This window comes from Tiliqua scincoides, chromosome 5 (assembly GCF_035046505.1).
Source record: "Tiliqua scincoides isolate rTilSci1 chromosome 5, rTilSci1.hap2, whole genome shotgun sequence".
Taxonomy (NCBI): Eukaryota; Metazoa; Chordata; class Lepidosauria; order Squamata; family Scincidae; genus Tiliqua; species Tiliqua scincoides.
This window is the reverse complement of record NC_089825.1, coordinates 124,564,243-124,581,125: the sequence shown is the minus strand read 5'-3', so window position 1 is coordinate 124,581,125 and position 16,883 is coordinate 124,564,243. Positions and strand designations below refer to the sequence as shown.

Genomic DNA, 16,883 nt, shown 5'->3' with positions numbered 1-16,883 from the left:
TCTCTCTCTCTCTCTCTCTGTGAGATATATAATAATTTGTATATATAATACAAATGTGTATACATATTATATATATGTATACATATTATATATACAAATTTGTATATATAATACAAATGTATATATAATACACATGTGGCTTGTTTATGCTGGAAATTGGTGTTATGTGTAATACAAAACAGGATACAACACTGCAATACAATCTAACAGCATCGGATCACGTGTTGATGGCTTTTCTCCAGGATCATTACGACTGTCTGCACCCATGGCCTTTGACACTCTCCGGTGGGCTGGTGGAAAATTTTGGGCCTTTCTCCAAAAACCTCCCGACCCTGACTTGGATGACACGGCTGCCCAGGACGTCATCTCCGAGGAAGAATATGCTTCAGGTAAGCTATTTAACCCAAAGGAAAAGATGTGCACATTTTTGTTTAAGATACAAATGCAGGGCAGCCAGCAGTTTCTGGAAAGCATAAGGAGACTCCTCCAAGATTTGCCTCTGGATTTATGACATCCAGCAAGTGGTGAATTAGACAGAGTGCTACTGTTCAGGAGAATCCTCCCTCCCCCTTTCCTAAATACAGGTCCAACCTTGTTATACACAAATTTTTTATACACAGATTTGACTCAACACGAATAGCCACTGCAAATGAGAAGGAATGTGCTGATCCTAAGAGAAGGGGAAAAATGCATCCCTTTAAAATCACAATTTTAAAAAAACTGCTTTTCTTACTGTTGTAGAGAGACAGTCATGCAAGTGATCATTCCATTCTTCAGCTGAGCCAGGCAAGGCAGGGGGGCCTTTGCATTTCTAATTGCTGACTGCCTCTCTACAACAGCAAGAAAAGCTGTTTTTAAACCACAATTGTAAAGGGACACACTTTTTAATTTTTTCAAAATTGCTTTTATTTAACACATTTTATGTATCAGCAGGGAGTCACCTGGAAGTGGGTCTTTAAATCTATTTTGCACTGTTTTTTTATCCACTGATTTTTTTTTTGTCCACTAGGGGTTCTGGAACGAAACCCTAGCGGATAATGAGACATGACCTGTATACTGTAGTTATTAAGATCTCTTGATTCACTGCTTCCCTTACACGATCCATGTCCACAAATTATCTTTAAATAAATCTGGATATTTTGGCTTAATCTGATTGTCTCTACTCAATGCTTTAAAACAGGGTTCTCCAAACTGTTTGGCATGAGGGCTGCATCGTATTTGTGACACATTGTCAAGGGCTGGAAAAATAAATAAATTTAAATTTAAAATTCAGATAAACAAACAATAAAGCCAAATACATCTTTGAGGGGCACCAGACAAATTCCTTTCTTCGCATTTGCAAGCACTTTAGAAATTTTCTCAAACACAAAAGGCAATAAGAGAGGTCTACAAGTAAAGTGGGGAGGGAAAGGGCATTTCCACGATGCGCACACATCATGACTGCATGTGTTATTTCATATATGGAGCCTATCTGTTTGGCAGGGTAACCAAATGAAATGAGCTGCAAAATCATGTAATTGGTCCTTGCGTATTCATGTTTTCAACTGGAAACTGCAGCCATGACGAACATATTTAGTTTTAACCCTCTCCCCCCCCCACATGCTTACACACATACCCACAGTTGATACTCGCTTTTGCATTAAATGGCATTCATTCTCACGGCATACACAGGTCCTACCCCACAGCTCCCTAAGTGGGCAGGATTCCTGAACAGATGCTGATAAAATCTATTGATTTATTGCTTGCAGTTGCTGATAAAGTGCTACAGTTGCTATTAAAAGTGCAGTAAGAGAGATCTACAGACACACATCCTCCCCTTCCTACCCTAGCCAGCTCCTCCTCTCCTCCTCAAATAAAGCCTCTTCATCCCAATCAAGAGGGAGTTTTCAGAGTTTGGTGTCAAGTGAAAACAGGAGCATGAGGAACGTATTGTATCTTGTTTGAACCACACACACACCCTCCCTTTCCTACCCTAGCTCGATCATGATTACCGCTGCTTGAATTCCAACAACCCCTTCCTTTGCTAGTAACTTACACAAATCTGTCTCATTCACCGTCTCATTCATGTCACTAAAATATGACCCTTGACTTAATTTCCAAAAGCAGATATACAGTATAATGTTTGCAAAGTGGTTCCAAAACATTAATGCACACGGAGTACTCCTGCTGGACTGAATGGAAGCCCCAGGTGGGTGGGCAAAGTTCTCCTCCCCTCCCCCATTTTCACATTAAAACATCTGTAGCACATTTCCCCATCTATTGCCCTGATGCAACACACACACAAAGAGGCAAGCTCACACACACAAGCCCATCTTTGCAGCGTGGGGCAATCCAGCCCCAGGCAGGTGAGTGGGCTTCTCTCCTCCCCCCCATCCCCCTCACCATTTACAAAAAAAGTCTCCACAGTTCAGGCATTCTGGGAGGGAGGGAGTTTTAGAGCCTGAGGATCTGTGATGCGCGTGCGCGCGCACACACACCCATCTATGCAAATAAAGTTTCCGCAGCTCAGTCCTTGCATTTTGGGAAGGAGTTTTGGAGTCTGAGCATCCAAACAACAAATGCACACAGTGGCACAGCTGCATGGAGCCACATGGTACCACATAGTACTGGGTGGCATTTGAGGCCTCCCCAGAGGGGTGGCAGGTCCTTCTGCACGCTCCTCCCCCCCCAAGCTTGGTGGCTTCTTGGTGCCACCAAGAAAGCAGGCAGCATAACTCCAAGGTGTGCGATTGCCCTGAGTCTGGCTGTGACCTCCAGCACAGCCACTCTCAGTGTGGTCATCCTCAGAGTGACGCCACCAGAGGAAGCGGGTGGCAACGCTCCAAGGCGTAGGCACTGGTAGGGAAGGTGGCTGCTTCTCCACAGCCCTGCCCTGCCCTGCTCCTTCTCAGCAGGCTGCAGTTCTCTGCAGGCCTCTTTTAAGTCTCTGGCACTGGTGCCTGCCCACATGGTGCTTCCAACAGCTCTGCAGATCTCAAAAGAGCTCTGCAAGCCGCTGCCTTCACAAGGTCAGGCTTTGTGCCTTGCACCTGTGCCTGCATGGCCAGGCTGAAATCTCTTGCAGGCTAGAGGGTTGCCATTAGCCAGAGGCTTGCCTTGGGCCAGATCTGGCCAGCAGGACCTAGTTTGGAGATCCATGCTTTAAAACAAAAGTCCAGTTAAGAGGAACCCAGAAGTGCAAATGACCTTGATTAATGTAATCATGAATGCAGTACTTTAACTCAGGGGTGTCCAAACTTTTTGGCAGGAGGGTCACATCATCTCTCTGACACTGTGTCAGGGGCTGGGGAAAAAAGAATTAATTTATATTTCAAATTTGAATAAATTTTCATAAATTTACATAAATGAATATATTAGAGATGGAACTTGTATGGATGAATGAAGGTCTTGCAATAGCTCAAGGCCTATAAAAGGCCTTGCAAAAAGCAAGACCAGCCTTTCTTCTGCTGTCACTGCTGCTTCACAGACATGAAATAGCAAGCAGTGGAAGGAGCCCTCGACCTGCAGCTCACGCGAGAGGTCAAACAATTACCCTCATGCTGAGAGCAGTTGCATCAGGTCAGCACAGACTCCAGCAAGTCTCTGGAGGGCCAGAGGTTCAGCTGGAGACTGGGGACACCCCGTGGGTCAGATTGGGTGTCCCCAAGGGTCGCAAGTGGCTCCCAGGCTGGAATTTGGGCCCCTTGCTTTAACTCATCATAAAACACCATTGTTCTATGACCTTATACTTTCGACACTCCTATGAGTGTAGGCCACTACTTGTTTCTCAGACTGGGTAACTGAGACTGAGAAATGATGACTTAATAGTACCTAGATGGAGTTTAATCTATGCCGAGGTCACCTTTAGAAATGGATCAGTAGCAGAACCCAGCCGTGGCACGCTTGAAGGAAAAGACTGACTCTGAGATGGGGGAAAGTTTTACCATGCCACTTACCGACGCCAGTATTGTGTTCATTGGGGTGAGAGAAAAGAGTACTGGAAGACTAAATTCTAGGTTAATGGTGGGCTTGGGTTAGAGTTAATCATGAATTCCTTCCCAGTTCCAGGAGGGAAAGAGTGGGGTTTGGCGCAGTGGTTCTCAAACTTTTAGCTCTGGGACCCACTTTTTAGAATGAGAATCTGTCAGGACCCACCGGAAGAGACATCATCATGCAGGAAATTTTAACAATCCTAGGCTGCAATCCTACCCACACTTATCCAGGAGTAAGTCCAGCTGACTATCATTGTTAAAAGCATATACATATTAAAAGTTGTATCTGCCACATACAGATACATCAGCCTATTAAAAGTTCAGATTTGTCACATTTCCCCAAAGGCAGTCACATAGCATGGGAGCATCAAGTCTAATATATTAAAAATTAAAAAGCACATTGAAATGAATGGGGATGCACCTGAAATTGACTTGTGACCCACATGGTGGGTCCCAACCCAGTCTGAGAAACACTGGTTTGGCATATTCATAACTGGATGTAATTGTGTAAGGATTGTGAACTGGTATTCCTAAATTCTGTCATATGATGCTCCCTTGCACTGAATAAGACCATTACGCAGACCATTATTCAGTAGCATAGCAGGGGGCTGGGGGTGATTCACCCTGGGTACTAGCCACAAGGGCATGCCAGCTTTGCATGCCTGTCATACCCTGTGTCTCTGGTTGGCACGAAAATCGTAGCATATCATCGGTTCTTTGAGGTTCCGGGTATAATGGGGGGTGCCAACATTGTTTGCCTGTACAGGTACATATAATTAATCCTCCTAGTAGCCTGATACTGCTTCCTCCATATGACCCCACCCCTACTGATCACAACATGCTCAGGAACAGAGGTGTTCCAGCTGCGTATGGGTATTCAGATGCTGAATAGACTTGTCTTTCACCAGGGGATCTCAAAGTAGAGGCCAGGTGTACCCACTGCTTCAAGTGCTGGGTAGACCTGGCCTATACTGGGGGGGGGGGGGGATATCTTAAAGTAGAGACCAGGTGACCAGTAGAGTCCAGTATGGCTTCCAGCAGCCAAGGGTGAGGCAGTGAGATCAAACCCCAGGTACCAGCGGCAGTAGCTATGGCACTGCCATTACTCCACTCAGTTCAGTATTATCTATGATGATTGGCAGTGGCTCATCAGCATTTCAAGCAGGAGTCGTTCCCAGCCCTACTTAGAGATGGCAGGTATCAAAAACCTGTGACCTATTGCTAGTGGGACACCATCCTTACCGCTCGTTTTAGGAACTTCTTTGTTCCTCTCTATTTCTTTTGGATGGACAATAGCTTTCATTTCGTTGCAAGCTGTTCTGATGACCCGGCTTGGCAGCAAGAGATGCAAGCTGAACTTTGTACTTTTTGTACATTTTGGTAAAAAACAGCTTCCCCCTTGTCTCTTGTATGGGTGGACAAAGGTTTGCTGAGTGTTGCCAGTTTCCTGAGTGGTGGGAAGTTCTAGGGCAGTGCTACTGGTTTGATTTTCCTTGTGGATGAGAAAGCAGTGGAGACTTGCAACATCTTTGCAATACCGCACAGATCCTCAACAAAGACACAGGGGAAACAAAGTGAGTCTACTACAGATAGCGAAGCTGCCACCCCGCTGGATTCCCAAAGCCACGGCCTGTCCCTTCTCCCTGCCTCCTCCTTTTTCCTCTGCTGATGCAAATATTCAAACTGCCAACTGTCATCCTCTCTCTTATTGCCCCTACCCATCAACCAATATATAACATGATGGTATGTGAGAATAATTCCACATGTTATAATTCTCACATACCATTCTCACATGGTATTCTCACATACCATTCTCACATGGTATGTGAGAATAATTCCAATGTTATATATTGGTCAATGGGTAATTTAATGCAGAATGCATTGAAACAAACTGTGTTGAAATATCTGTGTTATATCAAATGTTATAGCTAAATAACCAGAAAAGGAAAACACAACTGCCTTGTGGAACAAAAAGTGGATTTCTCTAACCCAAAACTGACCAATGAAACTGATTGTTTCAAGAGCCAATGAGGTGTTATTACAACATAGCAGGGAACCAATAAGATGTTACTATAAGTCAGTTCTCAGAGTATCAGAGCTAATACTAGAACTCTTATTCAGTCACAAGGCTTTGCGTCACCTGGCGCAAGAGCTCATTGCTTCACCCCATGGTGGACTTTCTCCCATACCAGTGTTTTCTCTGTACAGATTTCTCTGTATGTGTTTCCTCTCGTACATATTTTTCTCTGTAAACCACTTTGTGAACTTTTAGTTGAAAAGCAGTATATAAATACTGTTAATAATAATAATAATAATAATAATAATAATAATAATACCAGACCATATACAATAAATTACAATATCATATACATAACCTAAATGTAGTGGGATCATTAGGGTTGGTATAACCCAAATTATCTTTATTTTAGTACATAACAGGTACAGGTGACCCAACAAACCAGTGGCCAACTTGATGACACTCATTCAACTCAGTTGCACGACACCTCTGGCAGTGTGTGACCCTACACAGCCTAATTCCCAAGTTTTCTTCCCACTAAACTGACTGTTTTTACTTCCCCCCCCCCCCCCCAGAAGATGAACTGATGTTGGGCATTGCCTGGCTAAACCTACCTCTGCAGCATTTGTGATGTTACAGAACATTCTAGCACTTCAGTTGCTACGGGAGGGGGAATGTAACGTCTGTAAAACACTGATGCAGGGGTCTCCAAACTTTTCAGCAGGTGGGCAGCATCCCGTATCAGGCACAGAGTGGAGGGTCAGAAAAAATAAAATAAAAATAAAATTGAATAAATTTATATAATCAAATTTATATTGAATAAGTCTATATTATTTCAATGTATATTAAATTTGAATAAATTCCAATACCCATGAATTAGGAAAAAATATCTGAAAGATAAGAAGCACCACAGAGCTGGCCCCATGGTTTCTCCCACCAGAAAAGGATCTCCTCAGCCCCCAAATAGCAGTAAATAATTTTTTTAAAAAATCCAAAAGGCAAGAAGCACAACAAACCTGGCACCGTGTAGCTGCTGCTTGTAGCTGCTCTACAGCAGTTGCCTGTCCACGTGCCCTGTCAGAGCCCCTGGTCAGACCCACATAGACCCTCTGGAAGCAAGGGGAACTGTGCTTGCCTCTGGAGGGTGTACAGTGCATGACCTCCCCAACCCTCGGAATGCCTCTTAAGTCCTCTGGGTTTTGGAAAAACCAGAAGTTTTAAGGCCCAAGAAGGACTTCGGAGGGTTGAGAAAGCCCTTTCTGGCCCTCCGAAGGCCTTTTAGGCCTTAAAACAGCCATTTTCAACTGCTGTGCCGTGGCACACTGGTGTGCCGCGAGTAGTCCACAGGTGTGCCACAGGAATTTGGGGGAAGGTCATTTATTAATAGGGCCAATGGGAGATGTGAGCCCCCACTGGAAGCATGGTGTGCCTTGTCAATTGTCAAAAGCCTGGTGGTGTGCCTTGACCATTTTAGTGCTTTGTCAGTGTGCCGTGAGATGAAAAAGGTTGAAAATCACTGCCTTAAAACGTCATTTCTGGTTTTTCTGCAAACTTGAGCTGACATTCTAAGTCCTCCCAGAGGACTTAGGGGGCATTCCAAGGGCCAGGAAGGCTGTGCACAGAACATCCTCCTTGTCTTTGAAGGATTCTAGGGCTTGCCACAGGCCCGATGGAGAGGCTTGCCGTGGGCCAGATGCTTCATTTCACCACAGGCTTCATTTCACCAGCAGGCCAGGATTTAGAGACCACTGCACTAATGTACTGATACACTAGTTCTGTGGGAACTGGTGTGTGCAGCATCCTTCCCTTGCCATGATGTTCTCATGCCTTGAAGAATAACACTAAGAATAACATTTTCAGTGCAATCCTATCTTGCAATGTAACAGGCAGACCAAGAGGTTTGCGTTGTATCCAGTGCGAGATAGGGTGCCAAAGTGTCTCAGCCATAGGTAAGGGGTAAGCTCCTATGGGTCTCCTCAGATGTGTGCCACCTCCTGAGGTGGCACAAGTCCGAGGAGAGCAGAGTGGCTTGAAGCCACTCCGTGCTGCTCAGGAACAGGGATTGGGATCCAGCAATGACAGCCAAAATCCCAGTCCAGCCTTCCACCATGGGACCATCTTCCACTGCCCCCCCGCCCTGGAACACCTCCTCCCCACCCACCCCAGAGCCTTGCATCAGCCCAGCTCAGTTGACGCAAGGCTTGTTGCACAAGCTCCATGCTCCATGCTCCAGCACACCTCCTTGCGCTGGCATAGCTTGCTCCTGAGGAAGTGCAAATGTACTTTATGGCACGTTTGCAACCCTCCTAGGCTGGTGCAAGGGACTTGCATCAGCCTAACGTGAGGTTAGGATTGTGCCCTTAATTATCTTCAGTTCTCTCTCTCTCTCTCCCCCCCCCCCCCCATGCGTGTGTGTGCTTTAATACAGATCTGGAAAATGTGTCCAGTAAACAAGACCCTGGACAGGATGTGATGGAGGTGGACATATTTGACAGTAAGAATTCTCCAGCTCCACATTCCTATGGGAAATATTTCTGAATGAAGTTATGGTATGGAAGCAGGGATTCTGTGAAGGAAGTTGCTTTTGTGTGAATGAAAGCAAGTCATGTTGGGTGTTTCAGTTTTTCCCCACTGACAAATCAATGGTTTGTGGAAGAGCAGCACAAGGACAGGGCATTTTTGTTCCATCTGGCCCCTTTCCCAGTGAGAAGTTCCAGTGTAGTGTACCAGGTTCTGGAGGACAGAAAACACAGGAGACTTATGTGGCTTATGTTTTCTCTGCTTATTGATCTGGCAGACTCCTTTTCCTGGGTCAGCAGATGCCACAGCCAGTTGTGTCCTGATTTTCATCTATAAAATGCTGGAACCTGTTCACGTGCTAAGTTTAGATAGCACATAGATAATGACCTCATTCTGTCTTGTCACATGTATTGCATTATGAAGACTGAAATCCTAAACACATTTATGAGAATAGGCCCCCTTCAGCACAGAGTGATTTATTTCCAAGTAAACATGCGTAGGATTGCTCTGTCAGTACAGTATTTCTGAACATTTAAACAGATTTTAAAATAATCTTTTACAAAAATTAAGTGGAAGGAGAGATGTAGCTGAGCTATGAAAGTGATTGTTTTGGCAATAGAATGCTGGGCACAGGTGGGGGTTGAATTTAACCACTGGAGGACCAGCAAGGAGGAGGCTGGAGATGACCAAGGCATGAACTGGAGTTTTTGCAAAGCAGGCAGAGAGGAAGGGCCATGTTCCTTTAAAGTCATACAGGGAGAAGTGGCATGATGTGGCAACAGACAGAATATGGGGAATGAACATGAGAGAGAGGAGTCTAAGAGAAAGCCAAGGTTTCAAGCATGTGCAACAGAGCACATAATGACATTGTCAAGAGGATGCAAGGGGATGCAAGGGGATGGTGGCTTCAGACAGTCTTGGATATATTGAGCTTGAGATAGCTATGAAGAGTTCAAGCAGAAATGACAGATAGGTAGTTGAAGATGCACATTTGCCTGGAATTCTGAGGTACAGCTGGGTACTACTATTCATGTAGAGATGGTACTGAATCTAATACATTTTGATGAGAGAGAGAGAGAGAGAGAGAGAGAGAGAGAGAGAGAGAGAGAGAGAGAATGAATGAATGAATGAATGAATGAATGACAAGGGGCCTGAGGCACTGCTAGTGGAGAGAGGGAAAAGGAGGATTAATTTTCCCCTGAAAGAAAATGGGATTTGTCCTCCTCTGTTAGTAGCAGAAGCAGACGATCATGGTGCAAAACAAAGGAAAACTCATGCAAATTTGCCCCATTCAGACTGGCTTCAGTATGCAGCTTGTTTCAGGCCAGCCCATAGCCTGTACAGTTCTTTTAGAGATTGGAGGAAAGGAGTACACCAAGCTAAGTGCACGAATCTTTTTATTAAAGTGCACAAAATAAAATAGACAGACTTACGTATTTTGCAGAATGGTGCAGTGGTATGGAGAAGGTCGAGGGTCGTGTGAGTATTGGGCTAGAATAGGGAGGTTATAACCGGGGGTGCGGGGTGCTAATTGGCCCAGATGTATCAATCATCCGCCAATGAGGAGCACTCCCAGGCTGTTGCGGAAGGCCACAGCTGGGAATAATCAGCTGGGCAGAGAGATGCCTCCTCACAGCAGAGATAGCATGAGATGGGCCTGCCTTTCCTTTTTTGCTTGGGCCCAAGTTCTCATCACGGAGGGCACGTACTGGCCTTGGCCGTTACGCAGCTTTTCTGCACAAATTCTCCAGCACCTTGAAGAAGACTTTCAGTTTTTGTTTTAAGTGTAACATGCACAGCCATGATCAGAGAACTCACGGTGCCTATCCAGATGTTGTACATGATTTTCTGTGGTGCCTTATGACCGTAACACACTGCAAGCGGAAAGACTGTGTGTTGGGCCCTCATGCTTGCCCTTCCTTCCAGTTGGTCTGACATGGGCCTCATGGAAGCAGTTGGCAGAGATGTCATTATATTATCCCCAAGTATGTCCAGGTGCCATGCCTCAGGCACAGCATTACAAGTGCTTCTCTCGCCACAATTGTCTGGGGAGTGGGGGAGCTGCAGGAAGGCGGCCTCCACAAGAATGCCCAGCATTGAGCCCTGCTGCTTGGGAGTCAACCCAGGATGCCAGTGCTAGAAGTCTTGTTTGGAGGAATGATGGATTCCTCAACCCCATATAGAAAGAATCCTTGATCCTCCTCCCCAAATCCCACCGCACCATGGGAAAAGATTGGTTGTGGAAGCTCTCTCTCCTCCTAGGAAAACTTCTCTGCTTCTTTCAATATATACCACACTTCATGGGAGTAACAGTTTCCTTTCTTTTCCACAGAAAGAGTTATGGGCTTCCTAATGAAGCTGGGTCTTAACAAGAGAAACAGCAAGAAGCTCTCCATGGGAGAAGTCCTGGAAATCAACTCGGAAACACTGAAGAATGTCACTCCTGAGACTTTACAAGATCTACCTTGGCACTTCTTGAGAAAATTGATGGCCCTCAATGGCACAGCCAGGAATACTGGCCTTATGCACAAGGTTGAAGAAGTTTCATGTGTGAATGAGGAAGCTGAAGTAGGAAGTGAGGTGTTTTCTCTGAGGGAAGTAGCTTCAGCAGTTTCTGTCAACCCCCTTGATGTCCTCTGTGCCATCCTGCTTTGCTCAGAAAGCTTCCTTCAGCAGGAGATCTTCCTCAAAATGTCCATGTGCCAGTTTGCGTTCCCTTTGATTCTCCCCCCCCCTTGATGTTCCCAAATGCACATTCATCCTATGGGGCATGAGGGACATAGTGAAAAAATGGAGGCCCCACTCCCTTGCAGAGAGCAGAGGCTTCCGAGAGGAGAGCCTGGTGCTGACCTCCATGCCAACCATTTCCTTTGTGCGAATGGGAAGCTGCAGTCTCTCCAAATCTAAACTCCTCAATGAGGTCCTCAGTCCCCCTCAACAGCACCATGATTTCTTTGTACACCGTGATATGGAGTGTGGGAATGTCCCTCGAGAGATCAGTGATGGCTTGGTAGAAATCTCCTGCTACTTTCCTGGTGGGAGGGAAAATTCAGATCTTTTTCCAGATCCAGTTGCAGTTCTAAACCTCCGTGGAGATGTTGAGTCACATTGGACACAGTTTAGCTTTTTAACAGAAGTATCCTCAGCTGTGTTTATAGTAACTGAGAGCATCTGTGACAAAGAATATGAAATGCTATTGAAACTCCGGGAATCAGAATGTAAATACTATTTTATCTTGAACCCTGAAGGTGGAAAATCAAATGAAACACTGGGGTTCCTCAACCAATTAGCTCCAGTGCTGAACATGAACAAGTCACAGCTCCTGGTGAAAGGAAGAAGCCAAAATACCACAGAATTTGTGAAGACACTTCAGTCAACTGTAAAGAACATATTGAACTCCCATCAAAAGAAGGTCAGTATGGAAGAAATGGCCAAGGTAGGCCAAGAACTGGGGATGCAGGTAGATGAGGATACAACTGGCTGTCGCAATGGGATTTCACATGCTACAGAAATTGTTGAGGAAATAGTAGATGTTCCAAGGTACAAAGAGAAAATGCTGAGACTCCAAGGGGATTTGTGGAAAAGTGTGGCCAAAGTGGAGAAAGAGCTGTGCAGGATGAAAGACCAAGCAGATACCCCAACAGAAGATTACAGGTCACAGCTTAACAAGAAAAGGATGGATTTACGAGTACAGCAGAATCAATGTGACCTTACTAATGGGATCACAAAATTTATTAATGGAATACAGAATCTTCATCAAGAGGAGAAACATTACTTCCTAAAATGGATGAAGTTCCGCTTGGATTGTATCGCTCGGGAAAACCTGTCAAGATTACGGGAAGAATATAAAGAGAAAAACAGCTGTGCTGAAACAGATCCACAGCAATTAGCAGAGTTGGATAAATTAATTTCCACTAGTTCCCTGGGGGTGGAACACTTTATGCGGGAGTTGGGGCAGTTCTATGAGGCAGAATGTGCAATGGTAAAGGAAGGCAATATATCAGAGGAGCAAAGGCAATTTGTCCACCTGCCAGGAATAGCTGCTGACCTGATGCTGGAAGGGTTCCCAGTGGAGCTCATTGATGGAGATGCATCCAACATCCCTCTGAGCTGGATAATCGATGTTATGACTGAGCTCCATAAGAAACTAGGAGGTCAGTCCAAAATGATGGTGATCACTGTGCTGGGGGTGCAGAGCACTGGGAAGTCCACCCTTCTCAATACCATGTTTGGGCTGCAGTTTGCTGTGAGCAGCGGCCGATGCACACGAGGGGCATTCATGACCCTCCTTAGAGTCACAGGGAACTTGCAGGCAGAAACTGGCTGTGATTTCATCCTGGTGATAGACACAGAAGGCTTGAAGGCCCCTGAACTGGCCAAACTGGAGGACAGCTATGAACACGACAATGAACTGGCCACCCTGGTGATTGGACTGAGTGACATAACTATCGTGAACCTGGCTATGGAGAATGCCACAGAGATGAAGGACATCCTGCAGATCGTAGTCCATGCATTTCTGAGGATGGAGGACACGGGACACAGACAGAACTGCCAGTTTGTCCACCAGAATGTCAGTGATGTGTCTGCCCATGATCAGAATATGAGAGACAGGAAACGCCTCCTGGAGCAGCTCAATGAAATGACCAAAGCTGCAGCAAGAATGGAGAAACAAGGCCGGGAAGTGACCTTTTCAGACATTATGGACTATGTTCCAGAGAAACACAACTGGTACATCCCTGGCTTGTGGCATGGAGTCCCACCCATGGCACCAGTGAATATGGGATACAGTGAAACTGTATCTGAGTTTAAGAGGTACCTATTTGAATTCATGAGAAATTCCTCTCAAAACAGACCCTCTAAAGACATCCCTCAGTTTGTTGAATGGGTCAAGAGCCTGTGGAATGCCGTGAAACATGAAAACTTCATCTTCAGCTTCCGGAATAGCCTTGTCGTGGATGCCTATAATAAACTCTCAGTGAAATATTCAGAATGGGAGTGGGATTTTCGGAAGGAGATGCATCTCTGGGTGTCCAAGGCTGAAGCCAACATTCAGAATCATTCCCTAGAAGATTTAGAAGCTGGTGCATTTGATAAGTTAAGGTGTGAAGCACAACAGAAATTGTCCAATGGAGAGCAAAAGATGTTGGCGTGCATACAGAGTTATTTTGAGAGTGGTGAAGAGAGCTTACACCTTGTAGAAAAGTACAGAGAAGACTTTATCAGAAGTGCAAAGTTGCTCCGGGACCAGCTGGAGAGCTATTCAGTGAACAAGTGTCAGGAGACAATCCTTATAATGAAGGGACAAAGTAAGGTAGATAATCTGCAAGCCAGCTACTCCAAAATTGTGGAAGGAAAGGTGAACAAGCTCTTGAAAGAGTGTAAAGAGTGTAAATGCGAGCTTAACTCTGAGGAACTCAAACAGGAATTTGAGAACATGTGGAAAGTATCCTTACTGGAATTACCGCCAAACAGTTTAACTCGTCGTGACATTCGTAGAGATATCGGCTATCAGCTTAGAAGAGATTTGAAACGTCGGGGCAGTTTGGTCAATCAGGTGTTTCAGGATTTATCCTGCACTTCAGTCACTCACAGAACCCCATTCAAAATGAAAAAGAAATATTTAAACACATCATGGTTTAAAGGTTTGTTCACAGATTATGTAAGCGTTGCACAGGAATTTGCTAATATCCTGATAGAAATTTGTAGAAGTTACGTTGAAGAGAAATGTAGTACAAAAGGGGACTATGATGAAACATATTGCCAGGAATTGCTGAATATAATCAATGATAAGCTTCAAGGAAAGGATTTTCAGAAATTTCATTTTGCCCCACACTTTGAAGTGGAACTGAAATATTACATATTGGAAGAAGCAGCTGAGAGGTTTCAGAAGATGCACAATGACTTCTTCAAGGCAAACGACCCCCGCCAGCATCTGGAAAATGTCAAGCCTCACTATTTCTCCATCTTCAAAGACCTTTATTATGAGAAGGATGCTTGTCAGAAGAGAGCCAAGGATTTTTGTGATCTGTGTCTGAAACCAGCTCTGGTGGACCACCTCAACAAGAGGCTGGGGATAGAAATAGTGGATGATTTTCTCAGCAGTGGACAGTCCATTCAGTATGGGAGTCGGAGTTTCTTTCAGTTCACTGTGCAGAAGTCATTGCTAGAGAAGGGAAACTTTAAGGATTATGTGAAGTATATAAATCAATATACAGCTTTTGTGAATTCTTGGATCCAAACACACCTGCTTGAGCATTACAGGCAGAGAGAAGACTTGGCTGTTTTGGAGAGAAGAGTCTTATCCCCTGTGATAAAGAAGACAAGAGAGGCTTTGAAGAGCCATGCAGATCAAACTTTGGCTGAATTCTTGGAGTGTTTCAGGCATGAGATGCGTGAAGAACTTGTCATTTCCAAAGAGTCTCTGGATGTTGTTCTCTTCAACAATGATGCTAAAACTGAACCTTTCTCAGAGGAGGTGCAGGCTTGTATCCCTGAGGTGAATGAGGACATTCTTTCAGAACGGTCTGAGATGAATGTGGAGACAGTTTTTTCAAACATTTCATTTAAGCCCCAGGAGGAGATCTTCAAGCGTGTTTTTGGCTGTGGGGAGCAGTGCCCCTTCTGCAAGGTCCCCTGTGAAGCTGGAGGGGGCAGTCACCAGGAACACTTTGCATCAATCCATCGACCTCAAGGATTAGGATGGTTTAGATATGATGAAACCAACAAGCTTGTGTATTCGATATGCTCTTCTGATGTCTGCTCAAATACCAGTTTTAAAAATGTGGATACTGGTGGCGAATGGCATCCCTATAAAGAGTATCGTACTTACTACCCCAACTGGCGCATCCAGCCTGATTCCAGCATCTCAGCCTCGGATTACTGGAAGTTTGTGTTCAATGAGTTCAACCAACAGTTTGCTGACAAGTATGCTGCCAAATGTGCTGACCTCCCTGATGACTGGAAGAGAATAACCAAGGAGCAAGCACTGAAGAGCGTTCAAGAGGCCTTTAATGTGAAATAATGTAATATTAAAGCTGTGCTATATCCAGCTTGGCACCCAAGTGCCTGATCAGGTTATGGAAATTCTGTCTGCCCTTAGTAAACATCAGTGTTATTGGTTAACGGTCCTGTAGACTGCCACTTTATTGACCTTGTTCATTGTGGGCTATATATCTAAAGATTTTATGGGCTAACAGCTTTGCATACTGCTTTATTATCTGCATACTGCATGAAAACCTTAAATGCATTAAGAATATACACATTAAATGTAAACTCTGCTCTCCAAAGGTGGGATGTATCTATGTTGCAAAACTTAAACTAGTTCTTTTAGAGCATTTAGTTTACAAACGTGTTTCTATGTTTGTTCTTATTCAATAAATACTCATCTAATTTGTAGAGGCTAGTCTCTTGGAAGAAGTGGCTCACATGTAATAACCTTGAGTAACCTTCCACCCCCTGCACACACAAAGAGTGAGCATGTCACCTAATAAGAGTTGTAACTGACAGCTTCCTTTGTCCAAACCCTCCCTCCTTATATGACCCTCCCTCCTTATATGACAATTGCATTCATTTTAATGAAATCCTTGGCATTCCGGAGCCCCATAAGAACTTCCTAAACAAAGTATAAAACTTGTTAAAATAACTTTCTGGCATATATTTAAAAAATTGCGAGGAATAATATTCATTTTTAATGTATTCTCTTTTCCCCATAGAGACAGATTTAGGGATGCCCATTTATCAAGATCCAGTGAGATATCAAGTATTAGCTTATCAAGATTCAATTTAATCATCTGCCTGATATCTCTGGGAATAAGAATTCCCAAATACCTAATAAACTCAGGACACCACCTAAAGTTCCATTCGCTAAATATATCTTGCAAAATACTGTCCAACTTAATTGATTCAGAGCCCAATCCTGAGGTCTGCGGCACGGCCCTGCCCTAAGGCACGTTTGCAGGGCTCACCACTGAACTCCTGCTGGAGCTAGCCCAGCTCCAGCCAGAGCTGGGCTAGCGCGCAGCGGTCGCCCGGGTTCCTCAGCTCGGCGGTCTCCTGGACCACCGGGCTGCAGAATGGGAGGCAGGGCATGGGGGAGGTGTTCCGGGGAGGGGAGAGGTGTGGCCTTTAGATCCGACCTTTTGGTCACCGCTAAAGTGAGTAGCCCCATTGCGGGGCTGCTTCCCTTACTCGGGCGAAGGGGTTGAATGTCCCCTTCTCCCAAGGAACCTCCCGCGGTTGCGCTGGAAGTGCAGGATCTGGCGGCAGCTCTCCACGGAGCCGCCGGACCTGGGCGCTGCAGGAAGCCTGCCTGCCAAGACCTGTTGTTGGTCCACATTTAATCCAGGCAGCTTCACATCTTGAAAAAAAGATTCCAT

The 16,883-nt window shown here is 45.0% G+C and overlaps 1 protein-coding gene across 1 annotated transcript; it reads left to right on the top strand.

Annotated features, from left to right (window-relative positions):
* Window positions 1-232: 232 nt before the first annotated feature.
* On the top strand, window positions 233-15,903 carry LOC136652296 (up-regulator of cell proliferation-like). Its single transcript, XM_066629225.1, is given in 3 exon segments — window positions 233-389; window positions 10,841-11,261; window positions 11,263-15,903. Coding segments are annotated over 3 exon segments (4,812 nt in total). The 5' UTR covers window positions 233-265; the 3' UTR covers window positions 15,530-15,903.
* The last annotated feature ends 980 nt before the right edge of the window (window positions 15,904-16,883 follow it).